Source organism: Oncorhynchus mykiss, chromosome 5, assembly GCF_057628025.1.
Source record: "Oncorhynchus mykiss isolate SJ-2025 chromosome 5, ASM5762802v1, whole genome shotgun sequence".
NCBI classification, from domain to species: Eukaryota; Metazoa; Chordata; class Actinopteri; order Salmoniformes; family Salmonidae; genus Oncorhynchus; species Oncorhynchus mykiss.
This window is the reverse complement of record NC_143026.1, coordinates 10598910-10620605: the sequence shown is the minus strand read 5'-3', so window position 1 is coordinate 10620605 and position 21696 is coordinate 10598910. Positions and strand designations below refer to the sequence as shown.

The window sequence follows — 21696 nt, the reverse complement described above, 5'->3', positions numbered from 1 at the left end:
TCCTCACTCCAAGTCTATGGTCTGCCTGATGACATTTTGTGGCATAACAAAATGTTCTAATGTGACGGAGCGTAACAAAATCAGAATTTCTGACTTATTAATATATTTGGTTTTATTCTATTAATGAAGTTCTTGTTGGGAAAAAAATACCTTTAAAGATGCAGGAAACTGCCAAAATAAAGGAAACACTTCAGTAAATGAGGGATACAAAGCAGGTGCTTCCACACAGGTGTGGTTCCGGAATTAATCAATTAACATCCCATCACACTTAGGGTCATGTATAAACACGACCAGTTTCCCATTATTTTGGCTACCATGGCTAGAAGAGATCTCAGAGGCTTTGAAAGAGGGGTCTCACAGGACCATAGGGGGTTAAAAGGTATGTGTCTCAGTCACCACATTTCAACCCAATTAAACACTTCTGAGAGATTCTGGAGGTCCGTCTGAGACAGCGTTTTCCATCACCAACAAAACACTAAATTATGGAAATTCTCATATAACAATGGTGTCGTATCCCTCCAAGAGTTCCAGACACTTGTAGAATCTATGCCAAGACGCATTGAATCAGTTCTGGTTCGTGGTGGCCCAATGCCCTATTAAGACACTATGTTGGGGGGTTTCCTTTATTTTGGCAGTTACCTGTATGCTGCTTGACAAGAAGCATAAACAAATAATTCCTTCACATGGATAACACACAACACTGTGGATTCCTTCACATGGATAACACACAACACTGTGGATTCCTTCACATGGATAACACAACACTGTGGATTCCTTCACATGGATAACACTGGATTCTTTCACGTGGTTAATACTGTTGACTTTGTGAAATGATGAAGACAAAAATCAGGCATTTAAACTAGTTTATTTCATACTTAAGACTGCTCCAAAAAAAGGGTGCATGTTATGGTTGCATGCAGTGAAATACTAGGCTGTACTCTGTATACATGGAAACGTAGTGTTAATTGAGTGATGTCAGAATAGTTTTCAGAAGTAGCAACATTCAAATGTAGGTAAACGTACATTAATTTCTGAGCATACTCCTTGCTGTAGAAACTCATTTGGAGGTCCAGTTGAGATCTGTACATTCCAAACAAACACATCTTAAACTCTTTTCATGACAAGACAAAAATTCATATAAAAAAAAAAAAAAAAGATATACCTGTAAGAAATAATACACAATCTTCCTTTTCAGTACATATAATACTGTACCAGTAATCTCTCTAAATCTGACCTGGAACCAGATGGGCAGGGAACTTGCATAGCACTGCTTTACTTATAGTTACATTTAACCACAAGTCAATGTCCTTATTAACGGATCAATTTAAAATATAATATTGTGTTTTTTTTTAAAGTAGTAATTCATAGAGTTTTGAAATGAACATGAAACATTTTGTAATTCCTGGGTATTAAGGTCTTTGGCAACAGATCAAGTCTAAAGATGACTTGGAGCAGAATTCATAACGGCATGTCAAGTAGACCTTGAATACAAATTCTAAAGGCATTGTAAAAAGGCAAATATACATCTGTCAAACAGTTTTTCTACCGATTCCCTACCTGAAATGACACCATGTCACCAGTCATACACTGACTAGTGTAGCATATTTCAAGGGGTCCTGTTGTATTGGTTAGTGTCACATGTTGGCTTCCTTTAAGTCCTCTTTTCTATTCTACACTGCATTGGGAAAGAATTCAGACCCCTGGACTTTTTCCACATTTTGTTTCGGACATTATATAGACAGGTGTGTGCCGCGCGCCTTTCCAAATGATGTCCAATAAATGGAATTTACCACAGGTGTTTCTACAATCAAGTTGTAGAAACATCAAGGATGATCAAAGGAAACAGGAAGCGCCGGAGCTCAATCTGAGTCTCATAGCAAAATGTGGAGAAAGGGTCCCAAGTACTTTCCAAATGCACTATAAATTCAACTTGGCCAGTTTGTAGAGATCAGCGCCCACTTCTAGACTATGCTCTTCAGACGACAGGTGAAGCTAACACAACGAATGATAAACAGTACAAAGCTCACTAGCTACTGAAGAGGCTTTTAAATTGAGTAAACTTTTCATTGTGAGGCATTAATTCAGTCCATAGACATGGTCCTAGTTACTATGAAGAAAGAAAATATGCCACACTGCAACACTTTACCATTCAATCTACCATCCTGGGAACACAGTCATCTTCATTAGGGCCGACTAGCAAAAATGAGCATTTCTTATTGGACAGGTCCATGTAGCTCCTCCCTGTTTTCTACTGTTTGGTGCCTAGCCCCTCTGGGACATTGCTGTTTGAGACCGACGAGATCTGTTAATTACATTCATGTACAGCATATGTGTTGTAAGGATGAAAATCAGATGTTCATCATTGATTAGTAATGCCTGACCTGTGTCTGTCATGTGAACTGATTGAGATGATGGTTACTAAGAGAAAAGATGTTATACACTGCCCGTCTAGTCTTAACTATAAGATATAGCGTCTCAGAATCACATGTATTACACTATGATGATAACATGAAAAAGTGGTCTATTTGCTTCTTGGAATGTTAAAACAAAAACTCCACATACAAGCTGAAGGCTTGGAGCCAAACTGTCATCCACTTAAAGATATTTAATGAGGCAAGTTAGGATGTCTGTAGGAAGTTCATGATGGGTGCAAAAATAATATGCCGACGTAATTCATCATTTGAAATCTTGAACGGAATGTCTGAAATGAACCAAGGCACAAAGGAGGGATAAATGAATGTCTGAAATGAACCAAGGCACAAAGGAGGGATAAATGAATGTCTGAAATGAACCAAGGCACAAAGGAGGAATAAATGAATGTCTGAAATGAACCAAGGCACAAAGGAGGGATAAATGAATGTCTGAAATGAACCAAGGCACAAAGGAGGGATAAATGAATGAAGTGAGACGACTTCGAACTAAAGTCACCATTTGTTCTCCTCTCCTAACACGGTTGCCTGTGGCCCCTCAGCTGAGGCATATAGCTAGGAACAGGGCCTGGCTGTCCGTCAGGGGACTGTCCTTCATCTGTGGGCGTGGTCTGTTGTGACCCCTCCCCCAGAGGGCAGAACCGGAGCGAAGCCAACCCCTGCTCCTCCATCTCCAGCTGGTTCCTGTCCCCCGGGTCTCTGCTTTCGCTAGCCACAGGTGAACGGCTGAAGTAGGGGTTTCGCTGGTGGGACTGCCCACTGCCCTCCTGGTTCTCTTCGCTGTCCAGCAGGGGTTGGGTGGACTCAGAGCGGGCGAAGCTGGGCGTCTGGGACTGTGAGGAGCCGCACTGGGGGGTCTGGAGCAGAGTGCAGGGGGACTGGGGCAGAGTGCAGGGGGACTGGCCCTTGTAGCCGTTGGAGGCCACCACCGACGAGTACTGGACGGTGCTGGTTGTGGTCTGGCCTGAGTCACCGCCTTCCTCGCTGTCCGAGACGCTCTGGCGTGGCGTCGACATGCAAGAAGAGCCGCCAATGCCGCTGCTGTGCTCCTCCGACAGGTACTTGTCCTTCTTGAGCGGCAGGCCCGCCTTATCCTCTTCGCACAGCGACTTCCTGTCGAATACGTCCACCTCCACCACACTCACGTCGCCCAGCACGCTCTCCTTGGGACTGACAGCCTGAGATTGAAAAGGAGGGTTAAGTCAAGTTCTATGTAAGGTCCATTTCACATCCATGTTATTATACACTGAGAAAAGAAAAATGGTAAAATGACTGAAATGGATGCACATCTGCATCTAGCAACATGTGCTTAGTGAATAGAAAGCCATAGTAATTAGGGCTGGGAATTGCCAGTGACATCACGACACGATATTATCACCATACTGAGGGACCTCGCCTCCCGAGTGGCGCAGTGGTCTAAGGCACTGCATCGCAGTGCTAGCTGTGCCACTTGAGATCCTGGTTCGAGTCCAGGCTCGCAGCCGGCTGCGACCCAGACACTAATGGGGCAGCGCACAATTGGCCCAGTGTTGTCCGGGTTAGGGGAGGGTTTGGCCAGCAGGAATGTCCTTGTCCCATCGCGCACTAGCAACTCCTGTGGCAGGCCGGGCGCAGTGCACGCTGACACGGTCGCCAGGTGCATTGTGTTTCCTCCAACACATTAGTGCGGCTGGCTTCCGGTTTAAGTGGGCATTTTGTCAAGCAGCAGTGCGGCTTGGCTGTGTTTCAGATGATGCACGGCTCTCGACCTTCGCCTCTCCCGAGTCCATACGGGAGTTGCAGGGATGAGACAAGACTACCAATTGGAAACCATGAAATCTGGGAGAAAATTATTATTATTATTTTTTAAACATAGCAAGCCATACCATATTAAACATATCACCATACCATATCATCCCCATGCAGAGGGAGCTCGCCATACCATATCATCCCCACGCAGAGGGAGCTCGCCATACCATATCATCCCCACGCAGAGGGAGCTCGCCATACCATATCATCCCCACGCAGAGGGAGCTCGCCATACCATATCATCCCCACGCAGAGGGAGCTCGCCATACCATATCATCCCCACGCAGAGGGAGCTCGCCATACCATTTCATCCCCACGCAGAAGGAGCTCGCCATACCATATCATCACCATATCATCCCCACGCAGAGGGAGCTCACCATACCATATCATCCCCAGGCTGAGGGAGCTCGCCATACCATATCACCCCCAGGCAGAGGGAGCTCGCCATACCATATCATCCCGACACCGAGGGAGCTCACCATACCATCCCCACACAGAGGGCGCTCGCCATAACATATCATCCCCAGGCTGAGGGAGCTCACCATATCATCCCCACGCAGAGGGAGCTCGCCATACCATATCATCCCCAGGCTGAGGGAGCTCGCCATACCATATCATCCCCACACCGAGGGAGCTCGCCATACCATGTCATCCCCACGCAAAGGGAGCTCGCCATACCATGTCATCCCCACGCAGAGGGAGCTCACCATACCATATCATCCCCAGGCTGAGGGAGCTCGCCATACCATATCACCCCCAGGCAGAGGGAGCTCGCCATACCATATCATCCCGACACCGAGGGAGCTCACCATACCATCCCCACACAGAGGGCGCTCGCCATAACATATCATCCCCAGGCTGAGGGAGCTCACCATATCATCCCCACGCAGAGGGAGCTCGCCATACCATATCATCCCCACACCGAGGGAGCTCGCCATACCATGTCATCCCCACGCAAAGGGAGCTCGCCATACCATGTCATCCCCACGCAGAGGGAGCTCGCCATACCATGTCATCCCCACGCAGAGGGAGCTCGCCATACCACATCATCCCCACGCTGAGGGAGCTCGCCATACCACATCATCCCCACGCTGAGGGAGCTCGCCATACCACATCATCCCCACACTGAGGGAGCTCGCCATACCACATCATCCCCACGCTGAGGGAGCTCGCCATACCATATCATCCCCACACTGAGGGAGCTCACCATACCATCCCCACGCAGAGGGAGCTCGCCATACCATATCATCCCCACGCAGAGGGAGCTCGCCATATCATCCCCACGCAACGGGACCTCACCATATCATCACCACACAGCGGGACCTCACCATATCATCACCACACAGCGGGACCTCACCATATCATCACCTTACAGGGGAGTAGATACGATATGATTGTGATTCGATATATTGTATTTTGATACTGCGATTTTACTGATGTTATGATGTGACAAACATGTTGCTCACTATATGTCTGCTGCAGAGAGACGACGAGTTTTGATCAGTCATGGAAATAAAAGTGCTGAAAACATGTTGGCCCACCATTTTTTTTTTTTTAAGATGGAGAACAAGCTATAGAAGAGGGAATACCCTTGGCGCAGGTACAGCCGACTAGCACTAGCTAACGTTAACTACATACTGAAAAACAAACCGTTATCTTCAAGGATTTTGCAACTTATGAATTATATTTTTAATTCTCATCTTGAACTGAATGGAATTGAGCACAACCCTGAGGGCCACAGCTAGAGAGCGTGAGGAGGGCCACAGCTAGAGAGCGTGAGGAGGGCCACAGCTAGAGAGCGTGAGGAGGGCCACAGCTAGAGAGCGTGAGGAGGGCCACAGCTAGAGAGCGTGAGGAGGGCCACAGCTAGAGAGCGTGAGGAGGGCCACAGCTAGAGAGCGTGAGGAGGGCCACAGCTAGAGAGCGTGAGGAGGGCCACAGCTAGAGAGCGTGAGGAGGGCCACAGCTAGAGAGCGTGAGGAGGGCCACAGCTAGAGAGCGTGAGGAGGGCCATAGCCACTCCAAGTAGTGAGGGAAGTAAAGTAGATAAATGTCTACTGATAACAAAATGCAAAGAAACATTTAAGGTGACTCCAAATTGAACGGTGTGAATTATTTTGCCCTGTTGGTCCTATCACCTGTCGTCTAGGAGAACCACACGTACTGCTCACACAACCACAATGACGTTACGATCAGTGGAGAGTAGATAGGATCCCAGTAAATATTCATAGCTCATCACAGATCAATTTTAGTGGCCTCCATAGTTATTAGGACAGTGACACATGTTGTTGTTGTTGGTGGTGGTGGTTTGGCTCTGAAATGATACAATGACTGAGGTTAAAGTGCAGACTAAGTTTTCATCCGAGTGTATTTTCATCCATATCCGGGGAACCGTTTAGAGCCTTCACTTGTGTTTTAAAGTAATAAAAGGTTTAGTATTTGGTCCCATATTCAAAGCACGCAATGATTACGTCAAGCTTGTGAATACAAATTTGTTGAATGCATTAGCTGTTTGTTTTGGTTGTGTTTCAGATTATTCTGTGCCCAATAGAAATTCATGGTAAATAATGTATTGTGATTTTGGAGTCTCTTGTATTGTAAATATGAAGAATAGAATGTTTCTAAACACTTCTACATTAATGTGGATGCCACCGTGATTATGGATAATCCTGAAAGAATCGTGAATAATGATGAGTGAGAAAGTTAGAGACACACATATCATACCCCCAAGACATGCTAACCTCTCACCATTACAATAACAGGGGAGGATAGCGTTTTATAGCATACCCCCGAGGCATACTAACCTCTCACCATTACAATAACAGGGGAGGATAGCGTTTTATAGCATACCCCCGAGGCATACTAACCTCTCACCATTACAATAACATGGGAGGATAGCGTTTTATAGCATACCCCCGAGGCATACTAACCTCTCACCATTACAATAACAGGGGAGGATAGCGTTTTATAGCATACCCCCGAGGCATACTAACCGCTCACCATTACAATAACAGGGGAGGATAGCGTTTTATATCATACCCCCGAGGCATACTAACCGCTCACCATTACAATAACAGGGGAGGATAGCGTTTTATAGCATACCCCCGAGGCATACTAACCGCTCACCATTACAATAACATGGGAGGATAGCGTTTTATAGCATACCCCCGAGGCATACTAACCGCTCACCATTACAATAACAGGGGAGGATAGCGTTTTATATCATACCCCCGAGGCATACTAACCGCTCACCATTACAATAACAGGGGAGGATAGCGTTTTATATCATACCCCCGAGGCATACTAACCTCTCACCATTACAATAACAGGGGAGGATAGCGTTTTATATCATACCCCCGAGGCATACTAACCTCTCACCATTACAATAACAGGGGAGGATAGCGTTTTATATCATACCCCCGAGGCATACTAACCTCTCACCATTACAATAACAGGGGAGGATAGCGTTTTATAGCATACCCCCGAGGCATACTAACCGCTCACCATTACAATAACAGGGGAGGATAGCGTTTTATAGCATACCCCCGAGGCATACTAACCTCTCACCATTACAATAACATGGGAGGATAGCGTTTTATATCATACCCCCGAGGCATACTAACCTCTCACCATTACAATAACAGGGGAGGATAGCGTCTTTTGGAGGGGTATGATGTTTGTGAGTCTGTAAATTTCACACTTTTTCCGTAATCATTGTAGCATCCACATTCATGCAGAACTGTTTAAAAAACAATACATTCTTATTTTCAATAAAAGTGAAAATACAATGACAACGGTTCACCTGATATGGATGAAAATACCCTCAAGTGAAAGCTGACAGTCTGAACTTTAACCTCGTAGTCATTGTTTGGTTTCAAATCCAAACTGTTGAAGTATAGAGTTAAAGGAAGAACGCTTCCCTGTCCCAAAAATTACAGATGGTACTGTGAGTCAAAAAAAGTGACTCAGCCAGTGTGATGTTCTGAACTCTCTCATAGATCAGCACAGGAGGCACTTCAACTTACTTTGGTGGGGAAATCAGGAGACCAGTTAGCGATAGTACTGTTGGAGGGATCTGGAACCGGTGGCCAGATCTTTTTTATCCTACAGAAGAATGGGACAGAGTTTCATTAGAACATGTTGTTTAGGACTCATCCCAAATGGCACCATATTCTCTATGGGCTCTGGTCTAAAGTAGTACACTATATAGGGAATAGGGTGCCATTTGGGACGCCGATTTAGTATCACACACTAGACTTGTATTATCATGAGTGAAGGCTCTTGACCAATGGACAAAGGCGCTAGGAATAAGATTCTCTCCATACACAGTCCTATGTTTTTCCTTGGGAGTGTTTACTTGTTAAAACACAGACCCGCTGATGTGTGGTATGAAGCGTTTGTCCCAGCAGTAACGCGTCAGCAAGAGAGCATGGTTGAACTAATCTGCTATCAAGTGTGGAGGAAATTAATATTCATGACATACTATGCTGTTTGACTTAAAAGAATTGTCCATTGTTATATGATAGTATTTTTTGCTGATACAAACTTGTCTTGTGTGAGTGACTTAGTCATAAAATCTGAGCGTATTAGATTTATGAGCCTTTTGGGTGTGACCGCAGTACGTGTTGACGATTGGCAGGAATTTAGCTATGTGGGAAGAGCAGGGAGGAACAGAGAATCGTGGCCATATCAGCTATCTTGATCTACACAGACGAGCTAAATGACTTTTTACATGCTCCCAGGGCCTGTTTCAGCACATCTGCATCCTGTCAAAAATAAAAGGATGTACTTTCCATAAAAAAGGAGACAACTTGATTCGTGAAGCTTTCAACTCTGAACGACTCTTAGTGATGGTTGATCCGATTCACTTTTGCAAATCTGATAATAAAGTTGTTTGAAAGAATCTGCGGTCTCTCTTCCTATAGAGTTTCTGCCATACAAGTTTCAATAAACATTGTTTGTTGAGTACCTGAAGTCAAAAGTGCAATCGTGCCAGAATTCTTAAAATATGTCTGACTCAGGGGGGAGGGGGTTTATAATGAATTTGTGTTACGCAACCCTGAGTCAACGCTCTTACAACTCAACATCACACTGAAGCAATTGTACACATTCAAAATGTAAAATGTAGAGCAGTACATTCTATTTCAAACACTTCAATAGTGTGTGGTTGTGACTTACAAGTCAATTTTGTACATGCAGAGGGACACAGTTAGCACTATGACAAACAGGACGCCGATGCACACAGACACCACGGTGGCTTCCATCTGCCCAGGAGCTGAGGGACAAACACATAGAATTACATTTAAAAAAAAGGACACTAGAACGAACGGACAACCATCTTGGTCAGGAAAACATTCCTTAAAAAACAAAACAAAAAAAAAAAAAACCTGTGGACAAACACAGATTGAAGATCTAGTACAACTACTGCAGGGAAAAGAGCTAGGAGGACACACAGAATAGAATCAAGTAGTGACTATTACATGTATTTGCACCTTAAAAAGTGTTGAGTACTCGAGGTCTTATTGCAGACTGAGTCATTGTCAGGATGTTACATAGACAAAGCATTATCGGGATACAAAATATATTGAACAGTACTGGACTGGAACAGTCGGAAAGTTATTCAAACCCCTTCCCCCTTTTCCCACATGTTGGTACGTTACAGCCTTATTCTTAAAAAAGGATTACGATTCTAAAAAGGATTTTCCTCAATCTACAAAATGTGGAAAAATTCAAGGGGTCTGAATAACTTTGAATAGACTGTATATAGCATGAAGTGTCCGTTAAACAATGCCTCACTCACCATACATCAGAGTGTTGAACGACAGATCCGAGCCATTTGTCGAGCCTCGTACTGTAGAGGCCATGATCCGCACCACCTGCTTACTGTTGCTGGCCAGGCCCTCCACTGTGTAAGAGTAGGTGTCCGGGGAGACAACTATTGCTGAAAAACAAAGAAATTCATTCAAATTCATGTTTTTCTTGTTTGCAGATGTAAATGTTTAAGTTGGACAAATACCAGCACTAACTGTACTTACAAATATCAGTACTTCCTGGTATATATATAATAATAGTAAAGGGGATCCATAGTCAGAACAACATGTTCATAAAAAAAAGGTATGATTAAAGGGATACTTCAGGATTTTGGCAATGAAGCCTTTTATCTTTATTTTTTTTATTTTACCTTTATTTAACTGGGGCAAGTCAGTTAAGAACAAATTCTTATTTTCAATGACGGCCTAGGAACAGTGGGTTAACTGCCTCTTCAGGGGCAGAACGACAGATTTGTACCTTGTCAGCTCGGGGATTTGAACTTGCAACCTTCCGGTTACTAGTCCAACGCTCTAACCACTAGGCTACCCTACCCTACTTGAACTTCCTTCAAACTGCATGCAGAGACATAAAAATGGTATAAACAAGTTAATCTGACTGGGGAAGTAGATAAAGGGCTTCATTGCCAAAATCCTGAGGTATTCCTTTAAGAACACCATGTTTATATTGGAGAAGGCGACACCTTTAAGTAGGGACTCCTTTAAATTGATCATGCTGTGAGATGGAAGTTATTTTCTGGTTGGTTGTGAACAAACTTGTCCAACAAAAATATAGGATATATTTGTTATTTTATTTTATTATTCTTATTAAGGGGGAAGGAGTTACAGGCGTTATGTTTTCTATTCATTTACTGAACAAAAATATACAAATGCAACATGTAGTGCTGGTCCCAGGTTTCATGAGCTGAAATAAAAAGATCCCAGAAAAGTTTCATACGCACAACAAAGCACATTTCTCCTTTGCCAAGATAATCCATCCACCTGACAGGTGTGGCATATCAACAGGTTGATTTAAAAAGCATGATCATTACACTGGTGCACCTTGTGCTGGGGACAATAAAAGGTCACTAAAATGTGCAGTTGTGTCAACAAAAAAATGCCACAGATGTCTCAAGTTGCGGCCTCACAACCGCAGACCACGTGTAACCACGCCAGCCCAGGACCTCCACATCCGGCTTCTTCACCTGCGGGATCATCTGAGACCAGCCACCTGATGAAACTGTGGGTTTGCACAACCTAAGAACTTCTGCACAAACTGAAACCGTCTCAGGGAAGCTAATCTGCGCACTCGTCGTCCTCACCAGGGTCTTGATCGACCTCAACAAAGCAAAGGAGATGATCGTGGACTTCAGGAAACAGCAGAGGGAGCAACCCCTATCCACGGGACAGTAGTGGAGAAGGTGGAAAGTTAAGTTCCTCGACGTACACATCACGGACAAACTTAAATGGTCCACCCACACAGACAGCGTGGTGAAGAAGGCGCAACAGCGCCTCTTCAACCTTAGGAGGCTGAAGAAATTTGACTTGTCACCAAAAGCACTCACAAACTTTTACAGGTGCACAATCGAGAGCATCCTCTCGGGCTGTATCACTGCCTGGTACGGCAACTGCTCCGCCCACAACCGCAAGGCTCTCCAGAGGGTAGTGAGGTCTGCACAACGCATCACCGGGGGCAAACTACCTGCCCTCCAGGACACCTACACCACCCAATGTCACAGGAAGGCCAAAACAATCATCAAGGAAAACAACCACCCGAGCCACTGCCTGTTCACCCCGATATCATCCAGAAGGCGAGGTCAGTACAGGTGCATCAAAGCAGGGACCGAGAGACTGAAAAACAGCTTTTACCTCAAGGCCATCAGACTGTTAAACAGCCATCACTAACATAATGGCTGCTGCCAACATACTGACTCAAATCCCTAGCCACTTTAATAATAAAAAATTTGATGTAATAAATGTATCACTAGTCACTGTTAACAATGCCACTTTATATAATGTTTACATACCCTACATTACTCATCATGTATATACTGTACCATCTACTGCGTCAGCCATCGCTCATCCTTATTTATATGTACATATTCTTATTCATTCCTTTACACGCTAGATGTTGCGAAATTGTTAGATATTACTGCATGGTCGGAACTAGAAGCACAAGCATTTCACGACACTCGCATTAACATCTGCATGTGACCAATAAAAAATTTAATTTGTGGACGTCGTGTGGGTGAGCGGTTTGCTGATGTCAACATTGTGAACAGAGTGCCCCATGGTGACGGTGGGGTTATGGTATGGGCAGGCATAAGCTACGGACAACGAACACAATTGCATTTTTTCAATGGCAATTTGAATGCAGAGATACTGGGATGAGATCCTAAGGCCCATTGTCGTGACATTCATCAACTGCCATCACCTCATGTTTCAGCATGATAATGCACGACCCCCATGTTGCAAGGATCTGTAAACAATTCCTGGAAGCTGAAAATGTGTGTACGGCAGCATGTTACAGTTCCCACCAATATCCAGCAATTTCACATAGCCATTGAAGAGGAGTGAGACAATATTCGCACAGGCCACAATCAACAGCCGGATCAGCTCTATGCGAAGGAGATGTGTCGTGCTGGATGAGGCAAATGGTGGTCAAACAAGATACGGACTGGTTTTCTGATCTACTGATCCTTTTCTTTTTAAAAGGTATCTGTGACCAACAGATGCATCTCTGTATTAGAGCCTAAGACATGCATTTAATTTGATTAATTTCCTTATATGAACTGTAACTCGGCCAAATCGTTGAAATGTTGCATTGATATTTTTGTTCGGTGTACTATAGAAATAAAGGTGGACTTCCTTACAGTGTTCCTTGCCTCCCGTGATGTAGAATATTGTGTAGTTTGTGATGAAGCCTCGCCGTTTGTCCAGCGGAATCTCCATCCATTCCACCTCAGCGTTGCTCTTCCCTGTTCTCCTCACTTTCACAGAGGGACCCTCCAGTGGAGCTGCAGCAACCAGATCCGGTGGGGAAAACAGCAGTAAACATTATTCAACATTTACATGTTTGCCACCAGCTACTGTAGCAAATATCATAACACTGGTATATCAATGATTGAAATTTATGTGGCGGTTTCAGAGACACAGATAAAGCCAAGTCCTGGACTGAAGAGCTATTTCAGTGGAGATTCTCCATTGAGCATGCTTTTTAGTCCAGGACTAGTTTTAATGTCTGTAAAACCAGGATTACTCTTAATTTGTGAAACCACTCCTATAGATACTACACTGTGTATACTGTAGTGTAGTGACCAGTACTAGTTCGATTTCTTACCTCCTTGTTCCAGAAAGCATGCAGTGGTTAATGGTTTCCCAGTCCACCCAGAATACATGGGATACACAGATATATTGTAGAGCTTAAATTTCTGAAGGGTACCTTGATTGGGAACAGTACAATAAAGTTTGGATTTATTTCATCTCAGTTTTGATTGATCAACAAGTTTTTTCATAATCAATTAGTTGATGGGTTTGATTTAACATGTCATTTTAATCTAACTCAACCCTAGTCAACATAATCATCAAAACTTGTAGAAAGACATCCACAGAGTAGCCAAACTACAAGACAATTGTCAGTTAAAAACATGGCATTGTTAGGTTCTAACTAAACATTTTTAAAAAAGTTGAAACTAAGGGACTAGGAAAAGCTCCAACCAAGTTTATTCACCCACTGGGTCAAACAGCTGCAACGACAAAGACATGTTTACACCAGAACCAGTATTTATACCTTCCTCCTATGCAGAGTCTCCTCCTTTACACATCTGGACAGCCAATACATCTGTTGCTAGACAAGACTTTTGTAATGCCTGTTCTTTCTCACTTCCTCTTACCTGACCTCGGCCCAAATTCCTCACTCCTCCCCAATTCACGGCTTCCTACCTCATCGGTTGAACTGGAACCAAAACTGTGGCCCTTCAATAACATGTTCTTCCTGCACTCAGTAGATTTCCATAACCTCAGTTCTAGTATGGTAACACGAATAAGGATATTTCTCGTTTAGAAGTTACTACCCATCAGCATGCGTCTCAGTCTTACCTTTAATGGGTGCCTTCCTGTTGTGTCTAGGTTCTCTCTGCCAGTCAATCGCGCCGTTACTGACCGAAACCCACTCCAGGACATACTCAGTCACCCCTGTGGCCTCCACATTGGGCGGCTGCCACTCCACCCACAGCCTCCTGTCCTGGTTAAAACAACTGAGCGATGCCACTGGAGGGGGCTCTGAAATACAAGGCACACACAGATACAACATGACATCATGATAGGAGCATCTCAAGGCCAGTCAGTTAACATGCAGAACACATGACGTCACTATTGTCTCTTTTGACAAACATTCAGTTGTTGCTTTGAGAATTGTATTAACATAAAACATTAATATAATATATTACCCAATATCATTCATTATTATTGGTAACATAGAGAAAACATATAGCTGACAAGGTCACACACCGTGGGCCAATTTAGGAATGCCCAAAGAAGCTCGAGGAGACTCGCCAACAGAATTCCAGGCCTTCAATTCAATGGAGCCTCTTCTCTTGTCAGACAGTGGAATCTGGTAAAGGGGGATAATTTTCCTCTCCTGCGACCTGGAGTTCAGCTCAGAGCCATTGACCGGCACAACCGCCCAGGCTCCATCTTGGATCTTGATGTTGTAGCCTCGTATCCTTCCATTGGACTCCACTGGATCCTATGATGGGAAGAAGGCAACGAACAAATCACCACAGGGTTCTATGCTGACCTTTGTTACAAGGAGCACATGTACGCCCAAGATGAAAAATATAGGCGCACACAAAGAAATGTAGGAGCATAATTCAAAATATTTGAGGTATTAAAGCTATAATCTTTAATTTTTCTAGGCGCACTGGCGCTCCTAAATTAAAATTTCAGGTCGCAGAGCAAAATATTTAGGTGCATATACTAGTAAAATGGTTGCACTGTAGAGCCCTGCACCAACAATTATTCAAGCCATATAGCTAGTGATAAATCAGCATAGTAGGGTCAGCATGGTCTTTATTACCTTACATATCACTTCCACTCGCCGCTCACTTTTGCCTTGACTGGGAATGACCACTCTCCATAAGTCTGGTTTACTTGTAGGCTCTGGGTAAAGAAGAGAATCAATTTCAAACATAATGATAAAACATGGGCAGTCCATATAGACTACCTACCTGGATCACACTCAATATTATTGCACTTAAAAATCACTCTCACACACACTGTCACCACTTGAGTTCTACAGCTTTACATGGTTGCCCACAATGTTAAATGAAAGATGATAGTATGACATATGCTTGTTGTCATGGCTACTCACTGTCCTCTGGGGTCCTGGCGGTAGAGTTCGCGCTCCAGTCACTCCAGTAGCCGTAGCCCGTGTGATGCATACAGCGGACCTGCACTACGTGCTCCATGTCTGGCTTAAGGTATTGGAGACGGAAAGACTCCTTGCTACTTTCAGTGTCATTTGGGGGTACCTAAAAGAGTAAATTAAATGGATATGACAACTGACGGACATGAGGGGGCAACAAACTTGTGCGTACCAGAACGCTGACTTGAAACAGCTCCGACAAAACACAGATGAGAGTAACATGTTTGATTCCCTGTTGAGAACGCCTAAGAATGAGAATAGGATAGATGACTTAATAAAAGGCTCAGTATGGATCTTTGTGGGCGACCTGACCAAATTCACATAGAAATGTGAGCTATAGACTTTCATGAAAGCAACTCTGATAAGCAGTAGGACCGTTCGATGTGCGGTATTTTTATTCTTCCTGTCCTCGCGTTCCGCTTTTGCATCGTTTTACTTTCAGTTTTGAACACCAGCTTCAAACAACTGAAAAGAATACATTTTTGTTACTGAAAATATATTTATTAGCCCGCTGATCAATTTCCCCAATAAAATTTGAGTGGGGAGACTGAGTCTGGGTCTCAACTTACTGTTGAGAGTTAGAATAGTAGGGTTTCTCTCTCGTTATGTCAGTCACTAATAGTCACTCAATTGGACCATGTCAACTAAATTGTTTTAGATTGGTAAGTTAGCTGGCTGCTAGACTATCTAAACTTGTAGTAAGCATGGTTGAATTACTGACCGGGTGTCCCCATTGACCATCAGATGATATTAAAAACTGCAAGCATTTGTCTTCACCCAATGGCAAAATGTGTAGAATTGCAGCAAACTTTTTTGCTCTGCCCAGATTTCCCCTGAACTAACCACTCATGGGCATTTTGTTAATGGCAACGTATCCTTTCCATTCATTTTGGATAAGACTACACAACAGATGGATGTAGACTTATCTCGACATTAGTCAACTTCTGAAGTTAAAAAAAACGTTGAACAAACTGAATTTGCAGTGAATCATCCCTTTAGCTTGCACTGAGATTGTTGCCATTTACCTCAGTCCAGTCTCCAGAGCCCACCGTGCAGAACCTGAGGTTGTATTTCAGTTTGACAACAGTTTCATGGATAGGGTGCTTCCAGCTCACTAAGAGGGTCCTGGAAAAGTTATTCTCTGAAATAATATTGACGTCTGATGGGGGATTCGTTTTCACTGCAAAAAAGGTCACAGACACACACACACACACCATTAAACTCTGGAAGAAGATAATCATTGTAAGGGCATTTGGCATGTTTGTTTGCCTCCACTTACCCATTTCATTAGGATCAATTATGAACAGAACGTCCGATCGAACCTTCCCCAAAACGTTTTCCACGTCTACCCATATATCCAGTTCCATATAGTTTGGAAAGTTGCCAAAGTAGATGCATCCACTGCTTCTCTGAGCTTTTGTGCTGTAGTTCTGGTTTATGGCACTGCAGAAGAACACAAACAAATCTTGACACACCATTTTTGGAACCAGACAAAAAATATATATAAAGACAATCACAATAATGATGTACATTTTTAAACAATTTTTTAAAAATCAGCAATTTACACAAGACACACACACTTTTAATGGGGTTCTCAGAACTGGAGCCAGGTTTCCCATTCACTGATTATTGAAAGCTATTGACAATTAAATGTTGATGTCAATCATGTATCTAACCCCATTTAACTTTCTCACCCATCACTGTAGCCTCGATATGACTTGGCTGGCCTTCCTTGGCTCTTCGTAGACTAAGTCATTGGTACGTTTTCATTCATAAGGCCACACGGAGACAGCTCTCATTTTACCTGAGTACCTACATTGTCCTGCAGACAAATTTTGTCTACGCTCACATGACCGTACCTTGTTGACTGTGCCTAAAGCCCGTACTTTTTTTTTTAAAGCACTCCAGTTCTCTGCCCCATCCACTTGGAACGAGCTGCAAAAGGACATGCAATTACAAGAGCTAGTCTCTGAATGAGTCCACAGTAAACTCTGTTGGACAATGAAGGTCAATGTGTTGACCCTAATGCGCCACACCTCCTCAATGCTTCATGTCTGCTCAATGTGTAAATGTATGTCTTTAAACTGTAGTACTTTGTTGTAAAATAGATTTGTTTATCGCAATGAGACCAACCTGGTAAAACAACATAACACACGTGTATAGGGACACTCACATTACACTTCCAAACAAGGTGAATGTTGTGCTTATCTTCTCGTCCATTTTCCCAGGCTGCCATGTGCACGTCACATTGGAGGAAATCTGTTGGTCGGACTGGACAGCCATGCAGGACAAATTCTCAGGCTTCTCAGGAGGATCTGGCCAAGAAACCAAACAGCTGCTGTTATTTCATGCGAGAGAAACAAAACTAACAGCCACTGACCTACTGCACTGAGCAGGTTGAGATCAATTAATTTCGATTCAGGAAGTCAATTGAAACTGAATTGACCCCAACCCTGACACTGAGAGAAAGCTTTAAAAGTCCTTCAGTGTGAATATGAAAGAAAATCACACATACAATATTCCTTTGGGGGAATTTGGATTTTATTTCTGTACTAAATTATAGCATTTGTATCCAAATGATTTACTCAGAAATTAAATTGAAAGAGATATTTACCAAATGAAGACCTAAATTCAAACCTAAATTACAGGCAATATAATTACATTATGTGGACATTATGTTAAATTTTTACATGAAATAACCCTTTATTTATGTGAAATCCCTGGCATACTTACACCCTTTGGTCAATTCAATCCCGTGGATTGTTTTACTTTTGTTTAAGGATGAGGGAGACTCATTCTTTTTACAAAGTAACCATTTTCCAGTTTCCCTGGTGATAGGAATGGTTACGTTAACAGCTGAGTCGTTTATCTTGGTGTACTGCTCTTTGGGCACTATGACGCCACCACTCGTCCAGTAGATGTCATCCACTGTGGCTTTAGCAGCTTCATAGACTACACAGGTAGCGGTGAATTCCTTCCCAATTTCCACTGTTGGAGATTGTGGGATTATTGTTCCGTAGTTTTTGAAAGAACCTTGAAAAAGACCAGAGCACACATCAAGTCAATGCAACACAGCAACTTTAAAGGGTTTATGTGCAGTAGAGGTTTATTCAAACATATCAGACTGAGTCGCTCTGGATAAGAGCACCTTCTGAGCAGTGCTTAATTGCAAAAAATATAATTTTAAATGTAGTGGTACACTTACTAGAAGTGAGTCTACAGGCCAGACATGCCAAGGACAGAATCTGCAGCAAACGGTATGATGACTGGTCCATGATGCCTGAGGGAAGATTCACAAATTCACAGACTCACTAAGACTAACTTACATTTTATCCCATCACTGGTACATGGGTTAGGCACCTTATTTTATATTGAGTACTTTACCAATAAGTCACAGTTCAGTTTTATGACACCTTCCCTCTGACTAGGGCCTATAGTGAATGAAACTAATGATGAAGCCAGCTAGGTATAGCTAAAACCACAAAAGTATGGATAGGTACTGTAGCTAGCAATATTATTAGGAACAAACAGTAGCTAGCTAACTTACTCTTGGCAGACAATCATATGACAGCTTCAAAAGAAATACAATATTATCTTGCTCTGCCTGCTAACGTTACTTGTAACAGTAACTTCATCATATGAAAGAGTTATCAACGTGATTATTTTAGATAACTAGCTAGCTAGGAAAATACCAGAATGCTGATTGTGTTTGCTGCTCACTGTCCAGAAACCTCTCAGCTTTAGACGTGGTTCTATTTGACACCTTCATCAAATGTAGCTAGTTTTTTTTTTTTTTTTTACTTTATTTAACTAGGCAAGTCAGTTAAGATCAAATTACTATTTACAACGACGGCCTACTCAGGCCAAACCCGGACGGCGCAGGGCCAATTGTGCGCCGCCCTATGGGCCTCCATATCACGGCCGGATGTGATACAGCCTGGATTCGAACCAGGTACTGTAGTGACTGGAACCAGGTACTGTCGTGACTGAGATGCAGTGCCTTAGACCGTTGCGACCGACACTCGGGAGCAAACAATATCGAGCAACATAAACGTTAGCTAAGTAGCGTTAGCATGTACCTACAAGCTTAATATAAATTATTGGGTTGTTTGGCGTTACAAAGATGTATTGAAAAGGTTTATCCTATAGGGTCAGAACGACGTTAGTTAGCGTAGCCAACTAGAAGACCCAGACAAGATATGACAAGAAAAATACTCACCTTTTATGTACTTTTCTTGTTTGGTTCCTCCTTTTTTTGTAACGCTATACTATCTTACTTCGCCAAATAAAAGTATGTGGATGTAACATATTTTAGCTAAAACCATAAGATACCTCCTCTGGGGCTACCTTACTTTATTGTCGCCACTTCCAGCAGTACATTGCATAATCATCACGAGTTATAATACTTCGGGGGACCAGCGTAAATAATACAGACATATAAACTTAACCGTTGAGCTAGGAATGTGTCCAGTTTGACAAATACTTGTCTAGAGATCTGTGCAAACTAACTGCGCGGAATAGTTTCCCTTGTGATTTGCCAGAAGAATTGTCTGTCTCATAAATACTTACCAATCAAAACGCATACATTACCTTACTGTTTTCCAGTTAGTCTCCACCCACTTACACTGAATGCGCCACGATATGCCAGGGGCGTATTCATTACGCCAATTCTGTTGCAAAACGTTTCTTAAACGGGGCTGAATCTACTTGAATTTGTCCAATAGAAACTCTAGCTTTAGTTGCAACATATGCAACTGTTTGGCTAATGATTACACCAAAGATTTGTATAAACTAACCCAATGGGAAAAAATGAGTGAGTCATAGTGGGCAGAACAAGCAAGGAGGGTGGCAGAGACAGCACGAACTAACGATATCCATTTGGCGCCGTTCTGGCATATACTTGCATATTTCCGTTAGGAAACGCCTATACTGTAGAGTGCGCGTGTCCAATAACTAAATTCGCCCTTGCACTCCTAACCAACACTTTTTAAAAAAAATGTATTTTGGTACAGGGTCAAATTGATCAAATATAGTCCACTCTGTTCGTAATAGATTTTAGTTTTGGAAACTATATTGAAATCTAATGTTTCATCAATGCGAAAAGTATCATAATGTTGGCCAAAATCCATATTTGCGCCATTTTCTCATACTGGGCTTCCTCTCATCAAATCTAATAAAATGTTATTTGTCACAAGCGTCTAATACAACAGGAGGAGTAGACCTTACCTTGAAATGCTTACTTACAAGCCCTGCACCAACAATCCAGTTCAAGAAATAACAGTTCCTAAATTCAGAGCATTGTTAGATTGTCCGTTAATCAATTCAGAGCGATTCGCTCTCGAACCGTTCAGAGCGATTCGCTCTCGGACCGTTCAGAGCGATTCGCTCTCGGACCGTTCAGAGCGATTCGCTCTCGGACCGTTCAGAGCGATTCGCTCTCAGCCTGTTCAGAGTAACGGTTCAGAGCGATTCGCTCTAGGACCGTTCAGAGCGACGGGTTCAGAGCGACGGGTTCAGAGCGCACACTGGACGCTCTGGATGAGGGGTTGATCCGAGCGTTCTGACCTCAACTGCAGTCAAGAAACCAAGTTAACTGGCTAAAGTTAGCTAGCTTGCTAAGCTACTTCCAGACACAATTGAGAGAACACTTCACTCTGACCATTTTACTCACCCTAGCAGAGCTGGGCAGGCTGTTTTCATGTTATCCAGAGCGTTGGTGATTGTAACTGTGCTGCTGGCAACAATTTAATGACGCTTTTTTGCCAAGGTTACTGACACCGGGCATATTCAACGGGTGTCAGGCGTTCGTAAATTCATCAGTTATTCAGCGCTGTGGCACATTCAGCCGAGAGTGCTCTGAAATCGGAGTAGACAGTCAGGGTGAATTTACGAATGCACCCTTATACATCAGGTGAAATATGTGGCTCATTGTTAAATCTGGGATTATTGGTTGGATGGTTCGAGCCCTGAATGCTGATTGGCTGAAAGCCATGGTATATATCAGACAGTATATATGACAAAACATTTATTTTTACTGCTCTAATTGGGTTGGTAACCAGGTTATAATAGCAGTAAAGCACCTCTGGGGTTTGTGATATTTGATATATGGCCATATACCAGGCCTTATTGCTTAGTTATACCCCAGGACATGACCACCCACGGAGCCTAGCTTGACTTGTTTGTCTGTGGCTGTATGTAGGCTACCTGACACTACAAGCTCCACAACAAGCACTCTTATGTTTTTTTG

General features: G+C 43.2%; 1 protein-coding gene across 2 annotated transcripts; it reads right to left on the bottom strand.

Annotated features, from left to right (window-relative positions):
- Positions 1 to 849: 849 nt before the first annotated feature.
- gp130 (interleukin 6 signal transducer GP130 protein precursor) lies at positions 850 to 21122 on the bottom strand. Of its 2 annotated transcripts, none has more exons than XM_090233559.1 (16): positions 20676 to 21122; positions 18655 to 18729; positions 18183 to 18482; positions 17623 to 17764; positions 16729 to 16892; positions 16475 to 16629; positions 15396 to 15555; positions 15102 to 15184; positions 14534 to 14771; positions 14123 to 14305; positions 13365 to 13466; positions 12898 to 13041; positions 10018 to 10158; positions 9396 to 9492; positions 8243 to 8321; positions 850 to 3607 (listed from the first exon to the last, which is right to left on the bottom strand). In XM_090233559.1, the coding sequence occupies exons 2-16, from the start codon at positions 18722 to 18724 to the stop codon at positions 2945 to 2947; spliced, it is 2721 nt and encodes a 906-aa protein (XP_090089685.1). In that variant the 5' UTR covers positions 18725 to 18729; positions 20676 to 21122; the 3' UTR covers positions 850 to 2944.
- Positions 21123 to 21696: the final 574 nt, after the last annotated feature.

Bases quoted from the DNA above. Each gene is read 5' to 3' on its own strand.
- gp130 (XM_090233559.1), bottom strand. From the start codon at position 18,724: ATGGACCAGTCATCATACCGTTTGCTGCAGATTCTGTCCTTGGCATGT. The intron at 17,765-18,182 runs GTAAGTATGCCA...TTTCTTGGCCAG, and splicing joins GATTGAATTGACCAAAGGGT to ATCCTCCTGAGAAGCCTGAG. The intron at 16,630-16,728 runs GTAAGTGGAGGC...CCTTTTTTGCAG, and splicing joins AATTGATCCTAATGAAATGG to TGAAAACGAATCCCCCATCA.